A 20,780-nucleotide genomic window follows, 5' to 3' on the forward strand; every position below is an offset into this window, starting at 1 on the left:
CAGCTTTAAACAGCTTATAGAATTGATAGAAAGCACATTGCGTTTTCTAAGTTGCGTCATTGTGTTAATTGCTCTTCAAGTTTGTAATTGTCTTTTTTTCAATTGTTTTAAATATACCAGCACGCACCGATCTGGATATACGAATATGCATGTATGTATTACCAAATAATCAACCTGATTTATCTAATACGTCTAAAAACAGGGTTATCGATCTATAAATAGTAATAATAGTACCAACTTCTTGTGGTATGGACGTATCAGGTATTCAGGTATCAGGTATTCTCGATGCCAAATTTGAATTTCAAGATCTTTATAATAAATCTCAAGATTCTCAATGTATAAAATTTCAAGACTTATTGTTTATGTTTATTTTAAGATTCACTAGACTAGAATTGAGTTGGGGGGCTCGTTGTCCGAGTGGTCTAATTAGTAACTACTGTAATCACTAGCCAGTCAACATTGAGGTTATGGGTTCGAACCCTGCTCGTACGGGTGCTATCGAAGGTCAGTTATTTTCTCCAGGCACTCCGCCAATAAAAACTGCCTGCCACGAATTAGCCTAAATGCGGTACGTAAAGTGGCGTTGAAACACTACAAATAAAAAAAAATTAAAAAAATATAATTGAGTTGGTTTATCACGTTATTATCCAAATAACGGAAGATCTTTGGTTTGTTCCATGGTCAAGGGAAAAGTGGCTAATAAAATTGCCATTATACCCTTAACTGATTCATGGCTAAGCTTACAATATATACGAATGAAAATTAAATCACATGTGCGATAAAGAATGATAAAGTGTCGATATCTTTCTTTCTTTTTTTCCTTCTGAACTGTTACAGTGAGCGATTACCGTTTAGAGTAATATTCCTCATAATATTATGTAATCTGCCTTGCTTCTGGCGTATTCACATATAAGCCTGGTACCTTTGGTAACTATATACACCACTGGGTCATTACCACTGCTTTTGGACGTTTTCCCCCGACGGTATAACCATCCCAGTAGTCAACACTTCGGTGTTGACATGAATATCAATTAAATGATCATTTTTGTGAATTTCCTGTTTATAAAAATACTAAGGACTTTCTTATTCCAGGCAAAGATAACCTTAGCCGTATTTGGCACATTTTTGGAATCTTGGATCCTCAATGGTCTTCAAACTTTATACTTCTTTGACTTTATAACGAATTTGATCTGACCGTCTCTGATGAGTTGTATGTAGACGAAACGCGCGTCTGGCATATCAAATTATAAGCCTGGAATCGATTTCACAAAAAAACTTACGACTTAGACTGGTCGTAAGTCATGAACAATTCAGTATATTTACGATCAATCTTAGTCGTAAGTTTTTTTGTGAAATTGACTCCAGGTACCTTTGATGACTTTTGATATTTATGTTATAGCAGCCGATCGATGTTAAGCTCCAAACTTTGACGTCATAATCAATCATAGATAAAGGACAACACAAATTATTTCATTTGCAAGAAGTATTTTATTCGGAAAAAAGCAGTTAGAATGAGCAATGTTAAGGTCATTTCAAATAACATCAGAATCATGAGAATATATAAATTTAAATATATATGATAATATAACATGCGCTATCTAGGGTCTAACATAATAGTCTTATCGCCATTGAAAAAAAATGGTCGTTTTTAGCATATATCTAGCTGTCATATATTCTAATGATTAAAAGTGTAAAACATACTTTGTCACAAATTATTGTCAAAAACTTTGGATGATGGTATACAATGAATTACTGCAAGCCAGCTTTATTTGTCGTATCTTTTGATTTATGCCTAGCCCTTCCAAGCCTACTCTGTGGCAATTTAATTTCTCGATTTTTCAAATTTACTTGATGTAGGTTGAATAAAATTATCAAAGTTTTATATACCTCGAGTTTTTGAGACGCTTAATATTATCGTTTTTTTTTCGTTTCGGGAAAGTAGCGATTGGTATACAATATAGCTTAAAATATTGCTTCAAATGACATCCAGTGTTAAAAGAAAATCAATGTAAGACGATAAAACAAAAAAGGAAAATGAAAAAGGGATGTTTACAAGCTGTCAATATCATTGTCCATGGACGATTCAAATTGTTTTCAAGCATACTCTTCCGAACGTTTCAATTTTTATTTTTCGTCTTTTCTCCTCCTCAGCAACCTGAGCAATTCAAGCTTATAATCTATTTTCTCTGCTTCGTCTTTCTCTCTGCGCATATTTGTTCGGGTAGCGTTAACTTTCCTTTCTTTCTCGAGGACCTTGGATACTGGTTTGTCAGTTAGAGGTCTTGTATTACTGCGTCTTCTGCTTGCAGCTGTATGTAAATACACATACAATATTATGTTTTTTTATGATGGTATCAGATAGGAAGCGGGACAGGGATGATGAACCCTTTTTAAGTTTACCGGTCAAAACGAAAGGTAAAACTAGTTGCAATAATACAGCAATAATGTATCAATTAGAACGGTAATACAATGATAAAACAGTTTAATTTCTATCATTACATAAACCAAAGATTGTAAAAAAAAGTTATCCAAAATATCAATTTGTAACTTTTTCTAGGATACAAAGACAATAGGAAGTTTTTTAACATCGGTATAATAATAATTAGGTGCATACATTGTGAGGACGAATTCTATAACATGCGGTTTATTCAATTTATTTGGTTGAAGGACATATAGCTGTGCCACTTTTTCATTAATATATTGTTCTGTTAGAAACACATTTTTTTTTGAAAAGAAACGGTCAATAACAAAATTTACTTTGTAAATATATTCTCTTAGCTAGAACAAATTGATTTTGATTATTTAATTTGTATACGAAATCATGTATTGACTGTTGTTCGCATGTCCATGTTATCGAATGTAGATTCTCTCGTCTTTGTTCACTCTGTTAAGGTGGTACCCAACACTTTCACTAAAATTAGTTTGGCTCGTTTAATTTTCATAAAATTTTGACACAGTATTTACTTTGAACCTTTAACAAAAATATAAAAATTTCAAAAATTTTGAACCAACCATTTTATCAGAAAAATTATACTGGTTATATAGCAGTTTGACAAACACCATTTTTGATCACTGAGAAGCTTAATATTCCCTTTACAACACAATGTAATTAAAATGTTTTGCTGACTTTACAGTGTTATCTCTCTGTAGTGTTAGGTACCAAATTAAGTCACAGATTTCTTTTCTGTGGATATAATTGTTTTACATTTTACTGTTTACGTTTTTTGTTATATTTTCCTCTATGTTTGATGACAACTACTGGCAATTTAAAGTTACATGCATTTTCCTGTCAGGAAATTTAGTAAAGTGCATTCAATTGCCAACTATAAAGTTTAATACGCTAAGTACAAAAATAAGATCATTAACTATCTTATTCACCCTCAGTGAAATCGTTACTAAATTAAAAGTTTATTTTTCTGAAATTTAAGGTAATTTGTTTCAAGGCTATTAAATATAAATTAAACTATTTGTATGCCGTTTTATGAGTAAATCAATTGTGTAATGTATCTAATATTGAATTGCAGACAGCTTTAATGATGTTCGCTTGTCTTGAGTTTTTGCCAGATATTCGGAATTCTCTAGTTTTATTCATGCATAGCCATTAAATTTTGTCCACTAACTCCTTCTTTTCTAACATAATTGCATTACTTGTAGTTTAAAAAGCCTTATTTATAATTTTTGAAAGAAAAACTTAAGGTACATATTTTAAATGTACAAACAATTTAGAGAGAATCACTTCTACATTTTGTTCTAGCAAATATTACAATTGCTCATATCTCGAAAACAAACACACAGACCCTTCATTTTACTCTGCATTTTTAGTTTCTCTATTCCTATACATTGCATTTATATCATTCTTATTAAAAGCTTGTCATTTTGAAACAGAGTAGCAAACATCCAAGTTCAATATCCTTTAACATCAGGATAAATCTTTTACTTACCATTAAACTGATAGATGTCGATATTCCAACAGATATTAGTGCACCCACGTTCGTCCGAGCCATCATTACAGTCATCCATACCATCACATACCCAAGACCATGTAATACATTTATCTTGATTACCGCATTTAAACTTATAACTTTCACAGCCTGTATTAATCATAAAAAAATACCAGTTAAAACATTTGAAAAATTCAATACACTTTTAGATTTCATAACAATACAGGCTACATTTGTGTTATATATATATTTTTTTTTCATCCAAAGTTTGGTTCACAATATGTTGCAGAGAAACAATTTCGTCACTGAGTTGATTAATGACTTGGAGAGTAGAAGTTGTCATATATGATTTAATATATTCCTTTAAGTGTCAATGATTTCTAACCTATGGTGTTTTGTACTGATAAGGATATATAAGAAATCCCATTAGACAGTACAGTGTAATTTACCAAAAAAAAAACAAAAAATTCTATAAAATAAGATATTACGGCCTTAATTGAGGGAATTTAAAGTTACGGATGACGAACGTAATGTATAAAGTGGGCTTTTCATCACTTTGAACTATTGCAACGTTATGGTTTATGCATCCCGTTAAACTAACAGGCAAACTTAATAATTTAAGGTTGAAGTTAATCTAGAATAAATGACATGCGCAAATGACTTTACTATCAATTGTACATGTTTTATAGTAGGTTTTAGTTCGATAATTGTTGAACTTCCGAGTTGAATATTACCTTGATATTGATCTAATATTTATATCTTGATGTAGAAAAACCTTACGTCAAACAGCATTCCATCTACTATTATAACCAAGAGATTTTTTTTTAAATAGAAAAAGTGGCTTTGTTATTGGCCGTTTCAGAATCTAAAGGACTATTGGTAATATAATTCTTCGAACACCAAATGAAAATAATGTAGCGTCATTGGTTGAATTTCAATTGTTTCGAACGTTTTCAACCAATCACGACGTTTTGGTGTACATTTTTGAAAATATTTACCAAAATACATTATATATATTGAAACGGCGAATTACCAGAACATCCCATGTCGTCTTCTCCTCTACTACAATCCACATGAGAATCACACGTCTGACTCAACTCAATACATTGACCGTCTTGACATTCATACTGATCGTCAGAACAGCCTGAAAAACAAACAACATCGATTGATTGATGGTTTTTTACACCATGTTCTCTCAAAAAGGCTGGATAAAGATAAAACATTATTAACCCTAACATTTAAAAAAAAAATGTCCTGTACCAAGTGAGGAAAATGGCCATTGTTATATTATAGTTCGTTTGTGTGTGTGTGTTAAATTTAAGTGTTGTGTTTCTGTTGTGTCGTAGTTCTCCTCTTATATTTGATGTGTTTCCATCAGTGTTAGTTTGTTAACCCAGATTTGTTTTTCCCCCTCTCAATCGATTTATGAAATTCGAACAGCGGTATACTTCTGTTGCCTTAATGGATTCAATAAAAGAAGTCCTGACTATATTTTACAACATTGTTCATTTGTTTTGAATATTATAATATAAACTGTAAATTCAAATGAAAACACACACATGGCTTAAATGAAAATTACGAAAATACAACAATCTATAAAAAATAGGCAGGTTATTAAAAATAAGTACGAACCCGTCAAAACTAATGAAAAGATTTACTTGGTTAACAGTTCAAAATTTAATATTGATACTAATGCGATTCAAATGAAACACACAAAAGTAACGTATTGAATTATAAGTTCAGCCGATTCACCTCGATCTACACAGCTACTTTTGCATAGGTACTATTTCTGTAATTAACATCTGTAGTACTTGAAATTTACTTTTAATATTTAGTACTTTTTCTTTACTTGAGAATTATTGTAATGTTTAGGTACTTGTATTTTCCAGTACTTGATTTGTACTTAAAATATTGGTACATAAATAATACCAACAATGATCACAGTATTCCATGTTTCAACATCATAACTATATGAGATTTATAATTGACAAATTTTCAAAATGCTGAAAAAGTAACTGTGCAACCACACACTTTAGTACTAAAATTTCAAGTACAAATCAAGTACTGGAAAATACAAGTACCTAAATATTACAATAATTTTAAAGTAACAAAATAGTACTGAATATTAAAAGTAAATTTCCAGTACTACAGATTTTTGGTACAGAAATAGTACCTATGCAAAAGTAGCTGTGTAGTAAAAGAAGGCCGAAAGATACCGGAGGGACAGTCAAACTCATAAAAGGAAAATATACCGACAACCCCATGGCTAAAAATAAAAAAAACAAAAAAAAAACTAGACAAACAATAGTAACATGGCTTTGTTATAAGATTTGTTTGCTCTTAATCTCCAATCTTATATACTTTAAGCCTAACAATATTTTAGTACTTCAATATGCGACTCTAATTCAGATAGCATTTTGTAGTCAAACAGTGCTTATATTGAAGGTGGGGTTTTAATTGTTTATATTTTGGTTTGTATGTTTAGTAAAAGACAAGTTTGTTACCACAAATTGTTAATGATGCTTTCTAATTTAATATACATACACAAAGCTGTTCCCAAAAACAGTCCAAATACCAGTACTATCTTCATTCTTGTTTATGCGATACAGGACACTAAAATGAGAACTGATAATATCAAAATGAGGAATAACCGTAATTAAAGTCCAATTTGTAAATTGTTTAATATGATATCTTCGGACATTCATAAAAAGTATAACTTGAGACTGCGGAGTTATTATTTTTGACGTTTTACAAATGTACTCAAATGGATTAAACTCAGTGGAAAATTCTAAAGAAAACCTTTAGTAAAACTATATTTCTACCAGGTAATTATTTGCATTATTAAGTAATACTAGTAATACGAAATACTGCTCTGTATTGTCCAGTATAATAATGTTTTATGGACGAAAAAAAAACAACTCATAACAGATACCAGGATTACATTTTGTATTTACGCCAGACGCGCGTTTCGTCTACAAAAGACTTATCAGTTACGCTCGAATCCAAAAATGACAAAAGGCCAAATAAAGTACGATGTTGTAGAGCATTTCTGACCAAAATTCCTAAAAGATATTGTTCAGCAACACCAAAGTTATCACGCACAGATTTATACTTTGCCAACCCTCATTGAACAAAAATTTCAGGAAGACCAAACCTCCTACAGTATCAAAAGTCAATTACAGATATGGTTGACCATTCAACAGCATTCAAAACTTAAGTGTATCCTAACACTCTACCAAGAGTGACTGTTGATGGGACTCTTTAACGTTCAGTCAAAACTGAATATACCATATGATGTATACATACATAATATTTAAACGTATCAAATTAAAAACACTTGTAGAAAGAGATTAATACAACTAAATATAGATTCTCCCATTGATACCAGTGGCTCATCGGATTAATCAATTTGTCCAAGCCTCTTCTGATATAACCGGCAGCAACACGTTGAATAAAAGTTTTTTTATATAATGGGCTTAAATATGTTCAGAAAGGTTTAAACTGCGAAAAAAATTAAGGAAATACAAATTACAACATTTACAATAAAATGGTTTGTTAAACAATCAAAATAATCTTAATCAAATACCTACATTTCTTGTCAACTGAATAAACCAGACTATTGCTTAACAAGTATGCAACATCATCTTATGTACCAAAGTCATGGTCTAATGAGATTGGACACATTTTTCCGAAACAGGAAATTCAAATAATAACCAAGCTGTTTAATGTCCATTCGTCTTTATTTTTAGAATAAATTTGTTTTCAATAACATGTACTAGAATGCACACATTTAAAGTTAACTTATTTTTGTGAAACCTTGTACTATTTATACATTTTATGGTGTCTGTTTTCAGACTACATTTGATATACGAAAGTAAATTGACTCATTATCAGCAATACAGGATCAACAAATCTGTTTTCAGAAACATGTACTAGATTACACACAGTTCAACTAAAGTTAATGGACGCTAAAATTTAACTCTATATTTATGCAACCTTGTACTATTTATACATTTTATGGTGTCTGTGTTCAGACTACATGTAATATACGAATGTAAATTGATTCATTATCATGATTATAAGCAAAACAGGATCAACAAAACACAAGATTGATCATGACTAGAAGAGTGCCTTTTTATAAGACGCACTTAGATAGTCTCTTTTTAATCATATTAATTGCCTTTGTCCTACCTGTAGTTATGGAAGATAAGTATAGTATTGCAAACAAAAACCCATGTTTGCACCATTTATGAACATAATGTTTTCAGATCTTTGCGTCCGTCCGTCCGTTCGACCGTCTGTCACGCTTTAGGTTAAAGTTTTGGGTTAACGTAGTTTTTGATGAAGTTGAAGTCAATCAACTTGAAGCTTAGTACACATGTTCCCTATGATATAATCTTTCTTATTATAATGCCGAAGTTTTTACCACAATGTCTCATGCCACTGAAAATAGAAAATTAAAATGCAAAAGGGATATACGTGTACTATGGGCACATTCTTGTTTTCAGAAACTTGGAAACTTACAAGACTTAGACCTCTAATATAAGAATTAATGTCATTCTATCTTACATTCACCGTGGAGCGAACAGTTAAGGAACTTGTTAGATTCAGTGTTAGATAGGAATTAATAGAAAGTTTATATATTTGGTAGGTATTTTGGTTCAGAGTTTCTAATTAATGTATAAACCTATCATCTTCATAGAAATATTGGTCACTATGATTTACTGTTTTAGCCATCTTGTTAGGCTCAGAAATGTAACTTTGACAGAATTTTTGACCAAGTTTGTTAAGTAGTTTTTTTTCCTCTCGGAATTTAGATTGTGCCCATAGTGCCACGCTATATGCACGTTAACGAACATTGCGATATCCCGGTCAGTAGTTCGTAGAAGATCTGACACAAGACTAATTTTCTGCCTTGCAAATCTAGTTCATTTCTTATGGCAGTCAAATTGTCCTGCCGTTTATCTTTGGATATATGCGGTACATAACCTAATATCATAATTCTAAACGGTTTATAATCTTTTAAAGTCAAATCAAGAATCTACCTGCAAATATTACTATATATATGTTATGCTGGATGAGACGACATGAATTGATTGCGGGAAGTACTAACTTTATGAATTCAGTTCCATTTCATTGCAAAATTTATCATCCCACGTCTGACCGTTTTGTCATAACCATTAAAATACACTACAAATGTCTTAAAGTCTGGATTTACTAAATTTTGTCAGAATTTAACTCAGATTTTTTAATGTCGAGATAATATCGAGCCAAATTATGAAAAAATGCCGTCGTTTGATGAGTACTTTCAAGACAGAATTCAGAATGTCAAGAACATGTCAAAGATATATAAAAAAATTAAATGAAAGTCAAAAATTTTCTAAATTTTACTAAATATTTTACTTTTCAGAAAGTCAATCAAGGATGTTCTGGCTAAACATGAAATGAAATAAATTGTTTTTAACGCACATTATGTTTTCAAAAGTATTTCGTCATATACTTGAAGAAAATATGATGAAGATACAAGTTTATGATCGTACATCATAAATATTATTTTAACAAAAATAATTTTAACACGTTTATTAATTTTTCCACACTGGTTTTCCAAACTGTATCGTGCATCGCTAATACGATGCATTATGTAGCTTGAAGTTGGCAGGTATGTACGTGTAAAGTAAAGCAACAAGGGATTACAGAATGTATGAAACAGATATTAGTCAACAATTTAGATATCTATCTTACTTTAAATGACATATAATTTCACAATATCATGCTCTGCCGAACGAGCATATCTGACATAACATTTTGTATTAAATGATTCTTTTTAACAAAACATAAAATATTTCATGGTCGCTTTTCGATATCGTGCCTAATTCACCAAGCCATCAATTCATACTTTATAAGTCAATAATTTTATTTTAGTGACCTACCACCTATTTTGAAAACTGAATAATAATAATAATAAACAAGAATGTGTCCTAAGTACACGGATGCCCCACTCGCACTATCATTTTCTATGTTCAGTGGACCCTGAAATTAGGGTCAAAACTTTAATTTGGAATTAAATTTGAAAGATCATATCATAGGGAACATGTGTACTAAGTTTCAAGTTGATTAGACTTCAACTTCTTCAAAAACTACCTTGACCAAAAACTTTAACCTGAAGCGGACGGACGAACAGACGCACAGACGGACGGACTAACGGACGGACGAACGGAGGAACAGACCAGAAAACATAATTCCCCTCTACTATCGTAGGTGGGGCATAAAACATAACTAGAGTATATTTGAAAACTACCATATACATGTTATACTACATTTTCGCGGATAATTGATATTGTAATTTCCCTAGTCTGCATATTTGTCTATAGCAAATTTGAAATTCATTATATACTTAAATTCATGGTGCTATTTTCCCGTTTGATACACGAAAATTGATATAGAAAAAGAGAAAATGAATTACCAGTATCTTATAAACATTGTATGACGAAAAATGTGTTTGGTTGGTTAGTTTAGTTTAACGTGTTGCAACTTGAACTCAAGTGTGTATTCTTGTGTTTGTGCTGTGTTGTTGGGTGTCGAAGTTTCACTCGTACACGGACGACAAAAGCCAAGTATACTCTTTAACAGGGTTACCCTAAACACCTCTGCTAGCGTGATTAAGGGAATCCTGGTCACATAAATAAATAAATGGATCCTGGTGTAGTCTGAACGAAGTCTTGCAAGTTAACATAAACACAAAGTCGATTTAAAGTGCAATACTGTATTATTCAAAATCCAAAGTACATGTAACAGTAATAGAAGTTTACAACATCCCAAGTGCAGACTCAACAATACGGTGGTATAATCGATAATCTCCTACGTACGCACCTTTTATACCACTATAATATCCTGATAATAATATGGTTAAATGACTCTGAACAAAGAAATATTCTACAGGAGCTAAATTACAGGAGCCCGAAGCCCGGAGCTAAGGTCAACCGAAGCTGAGGTCAACCGAGACACCTGTATAAACAAAACAACTTGGCACCAGCTGATTAACATGATTGATTTGACATTTAACAAGTACACTCTTATTGAAGGCGACTAAACTAGATCGTAATGCATTACTTTATAACGGTTAATGAAAATAAGTAATCTAATTATACCATGATAATAAAACCCAGTGATGCATGTAATAAACGAAAAACGTTACACAGCCCCCTCTTAGCCCTGAACTTCCACTGTTCAGTTTATACACAATAAAAAAATAATAAAAAATTACTCATCTCATAGTGATATCCGAACATCACTGGAACATAAAAAAAAACTTGGGATCCAAGAGTAACTCAAAAGACAAAATAGAATTTGTTCCGATTGACACCAAGCAAAAAGTAGGGTCACAGGTTTTAAATTTTCATAACGACTTTAAAATAATTTTTGCGAACAAAACTAAAGTCTATTAAAAAAAATAAAAAATAAGCACATATGAAAACAAGAAATATAACAAAATATACTTGCTTACTAGTGCTGACAATGACATATTTTAAGTCAATTTTTGTTGTTGCTTTAAAACTTTTTAAACAATAGAACTGACTGTTCTTTAAAAAAACAATGTAGTTAATCATTGTTTAAATAGTTAATACTTCAGTTTCTTTATGTATATCTCTTTCATATTCATTTGATAAAATTTACTGTTTGCAATAACATGAATTGTTCTATATAATAAGAATGTTCTTATCCCGGGCATAAAAACAATGCCGTATTTGGCGAAACCTTTTCAACTTTTTATCTCCAGTGCTGTACAACTTTGTACTTTTTTCTCTTTCGATCTTTTATATCTGGGCGTCACTTGTAAGTCCTGTGTGGACAAGGCGCGTTTTTGGCGTATTGAATTTTAAACCTGATGCTTTTTGTTATCTATTAATCATGTTTTTCTTTGTCTAACATGTTCTCCTATTTATTTGTATTGTAGTCCTGTAATATTATGTTGTCATTTCAATGTTATATTTAACTTTGCCATTAAAGTGCGAGGTTTGGCATGCCACAAAACCAGGTTCAACCCACCACTTTTATTCCCCTTTAAAAGTGTCCTGTACCAAGTCAGGAAGATGGCCATTGTTATATTATTGTTCGTTTCTGTGTGTATTGCATTTTAACGTTGAGTCGTTTGTGTTTTCTCTTATTTTTGAGATATTGAGATCAGATCTAGACGTGGCACGATACTTGTCTATCCCTAATTCATGTATTTGGTTTTCATGTTATATTTGTTATTCTCGTGGTGTTTTGTTTGATGCTTGGTCCGTTTATGTGTGTGTTACGTTTCGGTGTTATGTCGTTGTTCTCCTCTTATATTTAATGCGTTTCCCTCGGTTTTAGTTTGTTACCCCGATTTTGTTTTTTGTCCCTGGATTTATGAGTTTTGAACAGCGGTATACTACTGTTGCCTTTATTTAAAGGGCTCCATGACACCATATCAATATGTTAGGGTCTCGTACACCAATTTGTACTTTTAAAGGGCTCCGTGACACCATAACAATATGTTAAGGGTGTCGTGCACAAAATAAAGTTTAGATTTCTACTATAATCAAAAACAGAAACACTTCTGCACAAAACAACATAGTTTACACAATAGATAAACAACTGTTCATAAAGTCACTTGGTTTAATTACTATCTTCTTCCGTCGTTTCATTGTGTTTCTTTCCCTTTTCATTAGGCCATCCATGCTGGGTGACCGACACCTGGCCTGCTGTGTTGTTGGGTGTCGAAGTTTCACTCGTATACGGACTCGTATGCGAAGTAAACTCTTTAACGTTTCAATCGTACGCCAAGTAAACTCTTTAACAGGGTTACCCTAAAAATCTCTGGTAGCGTGATTAAGGGAATCCTGGTCACATAAATAAATAAATGGATCCTGGTGTAGTCTGAATGAAGTCTTGCTTATACATTTAAATGGCATTATCAACAGACTGATTCATAACAAAACAGTAAACAAAAAAATATGACCAAAATGAACAAACTACAACTAAAAACATGATCATTGCTTAGAACAGAAACATACACAAGTAAGCGATTATAAACATTTTTTAAACGCTAATTCCGAAATCTAAGACAGTGATTAAACGACAAAACACAATAAAAACATGTACAAAAAAAAAAAAAAAACATATTTCATTAGAACAATTCTTTCTAACACGAATACAAATGTTTTGATAGAACAATATTTTCTTTCCGCTATGTAATGTCAGTTATAAAGTATAATACTTTATTTTGATTTCTAAGTATATATGATTTCCATATACTGTCGATGAGAATGTGGTACATGTTCTTCAGGTTACAAAAAATATACAATAATGACTTCTGTCGGTTAGAAGTCCAGATGTTATCCTACTGACTGTTTTCCCATAAATGTTATACTAGCCGCTCGATGGTAAGCTCCAACATTTGAAGTCGTGATCAATCATATATAAAAAAAAACCACAAATAATTTGATTTGTAGGAATTATTTTAATTGGAAAATTGATAATTTGCTAAAAAGTTGGTTGATAGTATATCTTAAACTATTATACTACTATGAAATCTAGAGGTGAAAGTACATACATTTTTGTTGATATAACATCAAATAATATTAATGTTACAAATGGTTGTTTTAAAAGTTAATTCACATCATAGTCCATGGACAATTCATTCAAAATGTTTGCAGGCATAGTCTTCCATACGTTTTTATTTTTATTTTTCGTCTTTTCTTCTCCCGAGCAACCTGAGCTTTTCAAGTTTATTAGCTATTTTCTCTGCCTCGTTTTTCTTTTGGTACATATTTGTTCTGGCAGCTCTAACTTTACCTTCTTTGTTGAGACTCTTAGATACTGGTTTGTCATCACTAAATATTGTATTACTCCAACTGTTGCTTTGAGCTGTATATAAAAACAAATACAATATTATTTGAATTCCAGAAAGAGTTAAAAACAGTTTGTGTATGATAGAATTGAATAGGAAGCTGGAGAGCGGTGCCACACTTTCTAACAGCTAAAACTTAAGGTAAAACTAGCTGGAAACATAACAATTAGAAAAACAATACAATAATTGATAGGTTTATTTTCTATTCTTACATAAACTATGGATTGTAAGGATAATTTACCGGAAATCCATGACATCATATTGTCGTTGTGAAAATTATCAACTTGTAACTTAACCAATGTTATTAAAACGACCGGTAGTGTTTTAACAACCGTATAATTATGATTTAGTCCATACAAAATGTACTTTCTTTAAGCTAGAATTTTATATCATGCAATTTATTCAATCTATTCGATAAAAGGACATAAATGTATAACTGTTTCAACTATTGACCAATTCATTGTTCTATTTACAAAACATTTGTTCTTGTAGAAGGAACTTCAAGAAACGGTCAATAACAAAATTTACTTATGTAAAACATGTAAATACTGTTGTACGCACGTCTATAGAATCTCATGAAGATTGTCCCGTTTTTTTATTTTTTTAGTGGCAAATTAAACGTCACATGAATTTTTCTTTTAGTGAATTGTATTCCTTTTGCCACATAGGAAAATTGATACACTAAGTATAAGACTACAAAAAAGACATTAATGAAATCGTATCTTAATTATTATTTTTCTTCTAAAATTGTATAATTATTATTAGGTTATATGTTATGTTCAGGGCTATAAAATATCAATTAAGGTGGTACCTAATACTACAGGGAGATGACTTTGTAAAATCAGCTAAATGTTTTAATTACGTTGTGATCTTAGGGGAATATTAAGATTCTCAATGATCAAAATTAGTGTTTGTCAAACTGGTATAAAACCAGTGTAATTTTTCTGATAAAATGGTTGGTTGAAATTTTTACAAATTTTTATATTTTTGTCACAGGGTCGAAGTAGACACTTTGTCAAAATTTTATAAAAAAATTAAACGAGCCCAATTAATTTTAGTGAATGTGTTGGGTACCACATCGAACCATTTATTTTCCACATTATGAACACATCATTGTTTTAAGTTTCTTTACGAATTGCAGACACCTTTAAGGAAGTTAGCTCTTCTTGTTTTTGAATTTTTACTAGATATTTGGAAACCTTTAGGTTTAACCATGTATTGCCATTAAAATTTGGTCCGCACACCCCTACTTTTCATTTTTATAATTTTACTACTTATTGTTTAAAAGCCAATTTATTAAAATTGGTGTATTTTTTCAATAGTTTTTAAAAGACAAAAAGGTGCCAATGTCAACTGTATGGAAAATCTACAGATAATTTCTTCCCGCCAGTTTGTCGATTGCTCATACCTTGAAGACAAACACAATGACCTTTCATAATGTGCCGCTTTATAAATTCATTTTTCTTATACTTTCAATTTCAAAAAGCTTGTTACTTTGCAGCAAAGCAGCAAACATCAAGTTCAAAATCCTTTGTCATCAGGAAAATGCCTTAACTTACCAGTGATCTGATAGTTTTCGATGTTCCAACATATATTGTGGCAACCGCGTTCGTCCGTACTATCACCACAGTCATCCGTACCATCGCATACCTTATACCAGGGAATACAGAAACCGTTATTATGGCAGGCAAACTTATCACGTGCACAACCTGTAGATGTTATCAAAATTTGTAGTTGTTATATTTGTAAAATTCGATTCGCTTTTGCAGCCTCATAAATGTCAGATGTGAACATATACAGTATATTAATAAAGGGTTTATAACTTTGCTGATATTTTACATTGAGTTGTAATTCAATAGAAAAGCCATTATTCACAACATGTTGCAAAATGAAAATTTCTTCAGTGATTTGAGACCTAAATTTAGCAGAAGGACATGCAACATATTGTTTAGTATGTTATTTTAACACTGATCTTTATTCTGTGGCATTGCATGTATAAATAATAAATGACATGTTCAATTTACAATGGAACCAAACAGAAATAATGTTACCTAATGGATTATTCAATATATACATACCCTCAAAGATAACAAGGCACACTCTCTGGTTTGAGATGGCAGTAAATTTTGATTTAATTTTATTTTTGTCATTGTAGATAGTGCTTCAGTATATTTTAAAATTCCGATTTCGAATGTTCTTTTGATAGTCAAGAGACCATGTTGGAAAAAAGGTACGAAAGGTACCAGAGGGACAGTCAAACTTATAAATCGAAAATAAATTGACAACGCCATAACTAAAAATGAAAAAGACAAACAGACAATCAATAGTTCACCTGACACAACATATAAAACTAAAGAGTAAGCAACACGAACCCCACCAAAATCTAGGGGTGATCTCAGGTGCTCCGTAAGGGTAGGCAGATCCTGCTCCACATGTGGCACCAGCCGTGTTGATCATGTTATAAAAAATCCGTTAAATAGTCTAATTCGGTAGGTCACATTTATGAAAGGGAAAGAGATTGTAGTGAAACGGTTATTTCATAACGGTTAACCAACTCATGATGGCGTCCGTAAAATTTACGAGGGGATGATTTCAACTTCACCATTTGGAACTTGGTTTAACAGCCTCCTCGTGAGCAGCAACCATCTATCAAGAAAATCATCATAGGAAATACTAGCAGCACGGGAAAATCGTATCAATTGGGAGATATATACCTCGTATGCAGATGCTGCTGGAAAATTGCTACTTATAATAGGAAAGTTCACAATTGGAAAGCTGAAATCATCTCTTTTGTTGTAAAGTTTTGTTTTCAACCGACCCTCATTGTCAATTTCTAGTTGGAAAATATGGTTGTAAAACACATAACGTCATACTGTATAAGATCTGTAAACACTTGCACAACCTTGAACATTAACGACTTCAAACAATTTGTTTTTGTACTATTCGACTAAACTAAAGTAAAACAGTTTTGTTTCTTATATGTTGCAAATAAACTTCGTTAGTTAAACAAGTGTAACTGTGAGCTACTGCTCACTGATGATACCCCCGCCGCAAGTGGATAATGTTAATAGTGTAAAAATATGTAAGTGTTCGGTAAACAGGAAGTTGCCGAGTGATGAATCTGAAAACGCATCACACAGTATAGCTGACTTATATAAACCTTGAAACCAAATTTCAGAAATCCTGGCATTGTAGTTCCTGAGAAAAATGCGACGAAAATTTTCAACTTGGCCATCATGTGTAAAATGATAGTAGTGTTCGGTCAACAGGAAGTTGTCGAGTGATGAATCTGAAAACGCATCACACGGTATAGCTGACTTATATAAATCCTGAAACCAAATTTCAGAAATCCTGGAATTATAGTTCCTGAGAAAAATGCGACGAAATAAAATGGTAAGTGTTCGGTAAACAGGAAGTTGTCGAGTGATGAATCTGAAAACGCATCACACGGTATAGCTGACTTATATCAAGTCTGAAACCAAATATCAGAAATCCTGGTAGTGCAGTTCCAGAGAAAAATGTGACGAAAAATTTTCAACTTGGCTATCAGGTGTAAAAATGATACAAGTGTTCGGTCAACAGGAAGTTGTCGAGTGATGAATCTGAAAACGCATCACACAGTATAGCTGACTTATATCAAGACTGAAACCAAATTTCAGAAATCCTGGTAGTGTAGTTCCTGAGAAAAATGTGACGAAAAATATTCATGGGACGGACGGACTGACTGACAGACTGACGGACTGACGGACTGATGGACTGATGGACTGATGGACTGACGGACTGACGGAAGGACAGACAGAGGTAAAACAGTATACCCACCTTTTTCAAAGCGGGGGTATAATGATACATAATCTTAACAGTAGAACATGTAATAGATGAATTGATACACTATTTTATCAGTGATCTTTAATCTATGGTGTTTCTTGTTAGTTTTATTACCAAGACATCCCATGTCGTCTTCACCTTTACTGCAATCAACCCAGCTATCACACACAAATCTGGTTTGGATACACTTTCCGTCTAAACATTCATACTTATTGTCAGGACAACCTGACAAAAAAAACCCAATTGAATGATGGATTGATGATTGCTTTACACCACATGGGCACACAAATGCTTGCAAAAAAATAATCATTTATTGGATAAAATATAGTTCTGTGATTTTGTTTACAAAATTGTTGGTTAAAATAAATCATTTGATCTAGTGATATGAATTGTACAGATTTAAGTGGCATGTTAGGGAGACTGATAAATACTGAATTTGCATGGTCTATATAATTAAGGGAACTGTAGTATAAGGCTGTTCAAAATTCATTAATCGATTGAGAGAAAAAAAAAATCGGTTTACAAACAAAAACTGTCGGAAACGCGTCAAATATTAGAGAACTACGACACAACAGAAACAGAAGATTAAAATGTAATACAACATATTTTTTAGTAAAATTTGACAAGCGAAATTATCAAAATGAATGTATATTTTCTTTTCTTTTAGGTCATATTCTATCGCAACATGCTCAACATATGCATTTTGTGAAGGCATATATCTTATATCGCGCTTCATTCCAGTGAACGACTTAGGTGGAATATGTATTTCGTGGAATTGATGGTAATTATAAGTTATTACAACAATGTTAAGTAAAAATTACATTTGAATACACATTTGTAATGAAAAACAAAATATAACGTAATATAGTTTAATAAATGTTTTTGTATAATGAATTCTTTAAAATGGAAAAAAAATTCTCTATTTATTGATACTATAATAACAACAGACACTAGAAATCGAGATATACACAGATATAGTGTTAATTCACTTAGAACGGGACACAGAACAATATCCTGTCAGAAGAAACAGACACCAACGTGCACTGTTATATGTATCCAGCAATTTCAAGACTTTCCAATCTTATGTAAAACAAATGTTTCTTAAGAGTTCTTTTCCATTTCTCACAAACTACGAATGTTTTTTTAACTTAGTACCTATACATAAACATGATAGACTACCAGCATTTCACTACTTTTTGAAGCACAATTACTTTCATCTATTGACATAATAAGATATATTTTTGTAGTTAACATACTTTTACGAGGTTAATTAATTTACTTACACAAAGCTGTGCCGAAAAACAGTCCTAATGCTAGAGCTACCTTAAAGTTCATAGTTGTTTTCGCAATACGGGACACTAAAAAGTAAAATATCAAAAAGACAAATAACAAATGGATATACCTATATAACATATACTATCTTCATACATATACATCTGTTATTGCTATGCCTTACGACTGTTAAATTCCTGACTTCTTCCTAAACAGATACTTTACAAATGTACAGAATGAAGTCAGCTTAGTGGGTAATACTGAAAAACCCGGGTTTTACTTGGTTTCAAGCGGATAATAATCTGCGTCATTTAGCCAAACGAAATATTGGCAGAAATCTTTTAAGTGAATTAAGTTTTTACAAAAATAAATATAACACTAGCATACTAGATACATGTAAATTTTCAACTGATTTATAAAGTGTATCAATTCGAGAAGAAAAGAGAGGGTAAAGCAACTCTAATACATACATGATAAAAAGTGAATATGTTTTGCTGACAGATCTATCAATTATCCACCTATATCACGATTTCTATTTTATTTAAAAAAACGTTATTTTGCATCAAACAAAATCTGATTTTTACGAAAAATCATTTTATGTTTGGTCCACGTTTAACTTTATCAGAGGTTAAATTCAAGTACATCTGATGTTAAAAAAAATCAATTCACGTGAGATTCTTGTTTAAGTTTGTTTGACGTGAAATTCTAGTGCATTTCAGGTCAGATTCATGAAAAATTGAAGAAAGTGAAATTCCTATATGTAATATAGTCATCTTATATTACGAGTAACGAAATTCCCCACACGTATCACTATTCACAAGAACTGATCTATATCTAAAATCAAACGTATAATTACCCTATATTGCCCAGTATAACAAACGTCTTGGAATATTGCTCAGCTTGGGAAACCCCATCAAGGTTTCGCCGCATGGATATTATTTTTCCAACCTTGTATAACCAGGTGACCACATATCCCACTTTAACAATAAACATTTAAAAACCTAACTGGTTTTTTAAAGTGGGGTCAAATTTCAAAATTTAACAATTTCCTAAGACACTAAGTGGACGCCCATCTGCAACCATTCAAAGACTCTCGAACTATCAGTCAGCACTGAATACATCATGTGATATAAACATACATATCTACATTTATTTCATTTACAAATAATAACGTACGATACAGGACGAGATTAATTCAATTACTTACGACAACATAACACTGTAAATAAAATCAATACATCAACACATTAAAATGGTCTTCATCCAGTACTTACAATTAGTGCTAATACAATGATAAGTCTCACTTATTATTAATCAAATACTTACATGTCTTGTCTACAATGTTAACCAGACTGATGCTCAACTACCACAGCCTGTTATTTTAAATGAATCAAAGTCAGGCGTGCTTTGATTTTTAGCCATGGCGTTGTCAGTTTGTTTTAGATTTATGAGTTTGACTGTCCCTTTGGTATCTTTCGTCCCTCTTTTGAATTGATTGGACACATTTAAGTCGCAGTGACAAATTGTATAAAGTAATCAAAAACTGCTGAATGTACATTTTGCCTTTTTTTTTTTGATTAAATTTGTTTTCAGAAAAATAAACTAGAGTGCACACATGTCAATAAAAGTACGTTTTAATTTGACTTATATTTGAGCAATGGTGTCCTACTTAAACATTTGATGTTGTCTATAATCAGACAACATGTAATATACGGAACCTATCAGCAATACATATCAAATAAAGAGATTGAAAATGCAAAGTTTTAGGAAAGTTTCCATTTAAAAAGCATTAAGATGAAGATGGGCGACACATCCTCGGTTTGATCATCTAAATTGTCGTTGGTTTACCTGTATTCATGATAATG

The 20,780-nt window shown here is 31.8% G+C and overlaps 1 protein-coding gene and 1 long non-coding RNA gene across 2 annotated transcripts; both read right to left on the bottom strand.

Annotated features, from left to right (window-relative positions):
* Positions 1-1,465: 1,465 nt before the first annotated feature.
* LOC143051145 (uncharacterized) lies at positions 1,466-7,600 on the bottom strand. Its single transcript, XM_076224152.1, has 5 exons — positions 7,532-7,600; positions 6,486-6,554; positions 4,975-5,085; positions 3,942-4,091; positions 1,466-2,309 (listed from the first exon to the last, which is right to left on the bottom strand). The coding sequence occupies exons 2-5, from the start codon at positions 6,529-6,531 to the stop codon at positions 2,125-2,127; spliced, it is 492 nt and encodes a 163-aa protein (XP_076080267.1). The 5' UTR covers positions 6,532-6,554; positions 7,532-7,600; the 3' UTR covers positions 1,466-2,124.
* A 5,651-nt stretch (positions 7,601-13,251) lies between these two features.
* Positions 13,252-19,002, bottom strand: LOC143051142 (uncharacterized). The gene is made up of 4 exons (XR_012970616.1): positions 18,927-19,002; positions 17,758-17,868; positions 15,378-15,527; positions 13,252-13,835 (listed from the first exon to the last, which is right to left on the bottom strand). It is a non-coding gene; the product is annotated as an uncharacterized LOC143051142 (long non-coding RNA).
* Positions 19,003-20,780: the final 1,778 nt, after the last annotated feature.

Source organism: Mytilus galloprovincialis, chromosome 11 (genome assembly GCF_965363235.1).
Source record: "Mytilus galloprovincialis chromosome 11, xbMytGall1.hap1.1, whole genome shotgun sequence".
Taxonomy (NCBI): Eukaryota; Metazoa; Mollusca; class Bivalvia; order Mytilida; family Mytilidae; genus Mytilus; species Mytilus galloprovincialis.

Bases quoted from the DNA above. Each gene is read 5' to 3' on its own strand.
- LOC143051145 (XM_076224152.1), bottom strand. From the start codon at position 6,531: ATGAAGATAGTACTGGTATTTGGACTGTTTTTGGGAACAGCTTTGT. The intron at 5,086-6,485 runs GTATGTATATTA...TTTGTTTTTCAG, and splicing joins GTTTTTGGGAACAGCTTTGT to GCTGTTCTGACGATCAGTAT. The intron at 2,310-3,941 runs GTAAGTAAAAGA...ATTTACATACAG, and splicing joins CGACATCTATCAGTTTAATG to CTGCAAGCAGAAGACGCAGT.